This window comes from Lipophrys pholis (genome assembly GCF_963383615.2).
Source record: "Lipophrys pholis genome assembly, chromosome: 17".
In the NCBI taxonomy this organism is placed as follows: Eukaryota; Metazoa; Chordata; class Actinopteri; order Blenniiformes; family Blenniidae; genus Lipophrys; species Lipophrys pholis.
The window spans coordinates 4,158,727-4,164,796 of NC_137643.1; the positions used below are offsets into that span (position 1 = coordinate 4,158,727).

General features: G+C 46.2%; 1 protein-coding gene across 1 annotated transcript in view; it reads right to left on the bottom strand.

Moving 5' to 3' along the window:
• Window positions 1-2,490, bottom strand: part of atp1a3a (ATPase Na+/K+ transporting subunit alpha 3a) — a 21,476-nt gene extending 18,986 nt beyond the window's left edge. The window contains 1 exon segment of the mRNA XM_080485357.1: window positions 2,429-2,490. Coding sequence (XP_080341483.1) covers window positions 2,429-2,434 — 6 coding nt within the window. The 5' untranslated portion in view covers window positions 2,435-2,490.
• Window positions 2,491-6,070: the final 3,580 nt, after the last annotated feature.

Genomic DNA, 6,070 nt, shown 5'->3' on the forward strand with positions numbered 1-6,070 from the left:
AATCACTAAGAGTTCAATACAAACACACAGGACGCCAAACTCGAAGATTTTCTCTAAATTCAGTGATGAACAAATGAAACATTGCAGCGTTGGGAACTAAAGCAGACACCGGTGGTCGTCTGGAGCGAGGCGGGAGTAACCAGCTAAAAAAATCCTTGACGGAGAAACATTTGCAAACGTAGCTCACACTGGGTGAACGTCGACGTTTCCTGCTTTTCAGAACTGCTCCACGACTAATAACGGATGTTGAATCTATTCATACAGTACGAACTGAGAATGGAGAGATTCACTGGTGTCGTCGCTCCCATGAAGATTATAATTATCCAGGAGTGGAGAGGAGCCACTACAGTGAAGATCTCATAATGTGGAGAGCTGCTGCATAAAGCCTTCATCATGTATAAATTACCCCCCCCCCCACACACACACACACACACCCCCACACTGATTGGCTCTCCTCTGGAAGCTTCCGCCCCAGGTGCATTATGGGATACAAGCAGATCTATTCATCTTCTTTCCTCATCGTATCTCAGTATTCATCCTCATTTTTCTCCTGGAGCTCCCGAGTCGTCTCTGCAGCATCCCAGCGTCTCCCAGCATTCCTCCAGTCCTTCATCTTTTTCCAGTGTTCACCATTCTCAAGGTGACTCACCACAAAGGCATCTCTCTCTCTCCCTCCCTCTCTCTCTCTCCACCTCCATCAGTCAGTGTCAATCACACTTTCTTGGTCACGATTCCTCCCGGTGAGCGTTGCTGCAGCTGACCTTTGTTTCATCTCTGCTTTCCGTCCCGCCTCCGACGCTCCCGATCAATCGATTGGCCCGGATCAAATGGCCCCGTGTTGCCTTGTCAACCGAGCTTCCCCGTGGCGTCCCCCCGCCCCCACCGCAGCCAATTACACCCGAGTATCCTCTCACTCCATCTAACACCCCGCCCCCCTCTGATGGCTGACCGTGGGAGTTTCCACTCCCCCCCCCTCTTTAACGCAGTAGTTGGAGTTGTGTGCGGTTTCCCCCTCCGGCGTTATAGTGGACAGCGTTACAAACCGTGACAGAGCGGCACCGTTTCTCAATGCACCCCCCACTGGAGAAACCACTGGCCATCACACTTTATTATAAAAGATGGACTATTAGACCACAGAGAGTGAAGAAATAAAGCCACAGTTCCCTGTAGGACGACTTCACTGGCTCCACTTACCACAACCAACCTGATGCAAACAGCCAGTAGAAATAAGAGACGGGGCAGCAGACCTCAGGAAGCAGTCCCACATACCGAGTTTGTTCACTGTTGAATAACAAATCTACAAGAATGAAAGTCATTTTTTTGTAGGAATTAAATCACATACTCTAAATTTAGAGTCTGGAACAGGATGTCCTTCGACCTGACAGATGTGGGAGGGTGTGTGTGAGGCTCTGGGGGACGGCAGACTGTGGAGGTGTCCACTCTCCAGGAGTCTACCTTCCTTTGGGGACCTTCATATCCATTTTTTAAGGGTGGGGGGCGGAGCTGAGGGGGGCTGAGCTGAGGGGGGCTGAGGAACCATTTTGACGCACTTGCTTGTGCAGATTTGGAGCCCAGACCTACAACTAAACGTCTTCACCTTTTCACCAACCCATCAGCAACAGGAGGCACCGGCACATTATGCAACGAGCCGAGAAAAAAAAACAACCCGCATCAAATGGCGGCTGAATAAGATAAACGCACAAGGCTGCGTGGATCTGCGTGGTTCGATCCCGCATCTCACAGCTCTGAATGAATCCGTGAACACACACCTTCCTGAGGAGAGTGTGTGTGTCATGAGGATATTCCGCAGTCTGGGCAGCGGTTTTCACCGTGAGCGGCAGTTCTCACGCTCCTGCGCGTAATTACGCATCCCACACGCGTGCTCTTCACGAGCGGCTTCGGCTCGTGCGGGACTCGGGCGTCTCACCAGGCAGTCTGGAGAATTCAGTTCATTTTGGAGGCTAGAATTTCCTCCATCGCGTGCGGCAGACTGCACACCTCTCCTCTGAGCAAATGCGTATTGGTGGGCAGACGAGGAGACGCCGGGCCTGCTCTCACCGTGCAGTTACTCGTTACTTTGGCGTTACATCACTATCAGGCAATTGTAACGCAAACAGCCTCAATGATTGCTGTGAATTATCAGGAACTCACTAGATGTGATTTTCAATAAAAATCATCTTGCTGACGCTGGTTTGGAGTGACCAAGAGGCACAACGAGAGCCGAGACGCTACAGTAACGCGTTACCCCGGGTAGTCCCGTTACCTCCGGTACTTTACACGGTGACCTGGTGAGGGGAAGGTTTACCTGACAGTCTAACCAGTCCAGCCACAGAGAACATGAACATCTGGATCCATCGTTTAACCCTTTCACCACCGCCGACGCACAATTCAACACCTCAGCACAACAATTCACACTAATGTCTCTTACCCCCATATTGGCGCAGTCAGTCGGGTCTCCTCAGAAGATTGTTTGTGGGGGTCTCTGTTCAACCAGAAGAGCTGGCTTTAAGGCGAAGAAACGGGGCAGAAAACGGCTGATAGAAGGAGAAAATGGCCCCTTTCAGTTGATAATGTGAGTTATGACAAAAATGAAGATAAAATCCTAAAACATTTTTTTTTTCAAGAGGAACGGGCTTACGGTGACTTGACAAGGCAACGTTTGATAAAGACCTCGGCGAAGCTTCGCTGGGTTGAGATTAAAGTGTTAAATGTTGGATTCGAGCGCAGCGGCTCGAGATTCTCCACCAACCTGCTCCCGAATGATGCCGTGGGAAAGGAGATCCGGCCGACAGGCGGCTTCTTCTCCGGATGCCGTCTCCCTCCGCGGTGGTGCGCAGGCTGCCGCTGCACATAGGGTTTCCTCCGAATTCCTCCGAGGAGCAAACAAGTGCCGATTCACCAGCCCCTCTGGATACGCTGCGAATAGAATGTACTCGTTTTAAAAGCTCAGATGAAACTAATAAGCCTCTTCAAGCGTGAAATCCTCAGTGAGATATCAGTTCAAGTGTGTATGGAAAACTTGATCAACATTAAACATTGATTAATTCAGATTAATGAAAGCACTGTGAAATAAGTGAAAAAAAAGATCAACGCTTGGTCTCTATGAGGCGCCTCTCCCATCCGCTCTGAATGGGACATGTTGTTGCTTTGAGCTTTTCCAGTTTTTGGGATTTATTAAAAAAAAAAGCCTTGTGGCATAATAAAGATTTGAATCACATAATTAAAGGTGCAAGCAGCTTGAACAGGTTTTGGAGAATTTGGAGCAGAATACATCACTTCCTGTTTCACGGCGAACCATCAGGTATTCATTGGAGCACCGTGGCCACACCTCTTGAGTTTTGTGTAATATTTTGATAAGTTTTCATCAGGAAGGACGGTTGTGTTCCAGATTCCAGGCCTCGAGGCCTCGAGGCCTCTTGCTAATTGTGTTTCACGTGTAACGCAAAATAGCGGACTTCCTGTTGGGTTCAGATTATGGTTGTCAGTTTTGTGTGGCTCAACTACTGCATATGTCTACCAAATTTCAAAAACATGTTGCCCATTTTAGATGTTACAATGTAGGGGGCGCTATGGAGCCATTTTGGGAGACACATGCAATGACTTTGTAATTTCAAATGTTTCGCCACTTCTGACGTGTGTGCAAAGTTTCACAAAGGTTTGAGCACGTTCCGGCCATCACAACCGCAGCAGTTTGCGCAGTAGAAAAAAATGCAAATTATATCATCATCATCATCTCTTGCATTCCAATAGGGTCTCGCTCTGCTCTGCTTAGACCCTAAAAATATTTGCGCTGTTCAGGGTGTAACACGTCTCCATCCCCACGACAATAACCAGAATAAAGCAAGAATCGAAGCCGGTTCATAAAAATAGAATAACCTTCTTGTTGAGAACTTTAACAGCTGCGTAACAGTCATGTTAATGGTGCTTTATTCATAATGCACACGGAAGGTTAAACCAACAGCGATAACCCTCAACATGATTGCTTCAGTTATTAATAGAAGAGAAACAAAGCGAGGGCGGTTCAGTTCTGAAATACATCTGAGCAGTTTTAGCCCCGTTTTAACCCCGTAATGCTCAGCATGCCGTAAAAACAGATTCACTTTGAAATCACTTCTTGTGTACTTGTTCAGCGTGTACAATTCATGTTTTTTTTTATCATGTTACATATGTTGGGATTTAAATGAATAATTCTCTTGTTTCAATGTTTGTCACTCTTCAATCAGACGTGACAAAACAACAATCTTCTGCTTTCACTTTTATTTTGACGACGACAGCAGCTGTTTGCAGTGCAGCTCTTCTGCTGCAGTGATTCCGACATCTGCGACATTGAAAAACATCAGGGAGGAAAAAAAAAAACACAGACTATTCCCCAAACACGAGATCTCGGGCTGCATTGACAGCCTGACACGAGCAGCTACCAACAAAACAGGACGACTTGAAAATACTCCGCTGAAATAGAAAGGAAATGTGTAATTGATGCAAAACAACGAAGCGAATTGATGAAAAGCATTCAGGTGTAAAGACGGGGGACACCGTGTTGATGAGGGCTCCGGCAATACAGGCAGACAGAAATGAAAACAAGCTGATGTTCAGGGTTGGCTGGAGCAAAGCTGTGGCCTGGCGTGCTTTATTTCTGTGTGCACCACCTGCCGTGGAAGATTAGACAATTACACCGCTGTTTTTAGAGCCTTCAAATGGAGCATGAGACTATGAATATTGTGCAGCTGCCGCATAAAAAAACCCTGAGCGCCCACCCGGCCCGGTTGAAGTGATTCAACCACAAACACCGAGCAGATACATGAAGGACAAGCAAACCATGTTGTGGAACACATGAACACATGAGACAGTGATTCAGTGTCTGGCGGTCACGGCATCGACGTATATTACTATGTAAATGTCTGGTAATGTGTGCAGGCCGGTCAGTATGAGTGCATTACTGTGGCCGGATTAGATCAATACTCTTCTATCATATGTGCAGTGCCAGTGTGGCCTGCTTTCTGCCCCGGATTCCTGCTCCATCAACTTTATTTCGTCTGGAAAAATCCTAAAGTGTGACAGCAGCAATATATCTCTAATAACTAACCCTGCATCACAAGGGACCGGATGAATACAGACGTTACTGGTTTAGTGGCCTGACGTAGTTTCTGTCAAATCTGGGTTAAACGGGAAATTATAACCGATTAATCTCAGATTTTACTCCCACTAAGTTCTTTCTCCAATAACCTCATCATTAGAAGCTTTGCCTCATCACCACATAGACATGTCATCTATAATATGTACGTATAAGTCAAATGTTTCGTGACAAAAAACATGAATGAGGGGTCAACTGATCTCTCTTGTTCTTGCGGAGTCGTTTTGCTCTGCTTCGGATCCCTTCGCTTCTTTATCATCTCATCCTGACACGTGACTTTCCCTCTCTGTTGATCCCTGCCTGAGAGTGAACTGTCTGATCACACTCTAGTCATGAATCTTGAGTGTGTTGTTTGTGAAGTCTTGCCTTGTATTGAGTTGGTTTTGGTTTGAGTTATTCTAAAATGGTTTCTTCTCCAGGCCTGGCAGTCTGTCCACCACTTTGAAAGCTGATAATAGATTGAAAAGAAGAAACTGAAATACACTGATGATTGTGTCCAAATACACTTACAAATATTGAGTGGACTTGAGTATTTTAAACATGGCCTGAATGTTCTTCTATATTTCTAAATAAACTCGACCTGGAACTCACATGCTTCAAGTCTCTGAACTATGTACGGATATGAGTGAAGGATGAAGGGATTTCGACACTCAGGTGAGGATTCCTTCAACTGTGATTCATTTAAATCTGAAAGTATTTACACGGTATTGTTCCTTCAGTTCTGTTTCCCCCCACTTCATCTTTGTTGTCGATCTCTCTCAGCCTGGTTGTTCTGCAGCTCCTAAGTGCACAGAACAGTTTAAGCACGAAGCAGATGAAAAGAAAATGTAAAAAAACGCCCCCCAAAAAAACAGGAATTGAACAGCTCGGTGCATCTATTCATCAAGGTTAAACAACAAAGAGTGTATTTTAAGGTGTGAAAGCAGAGGGAGCGAGCAG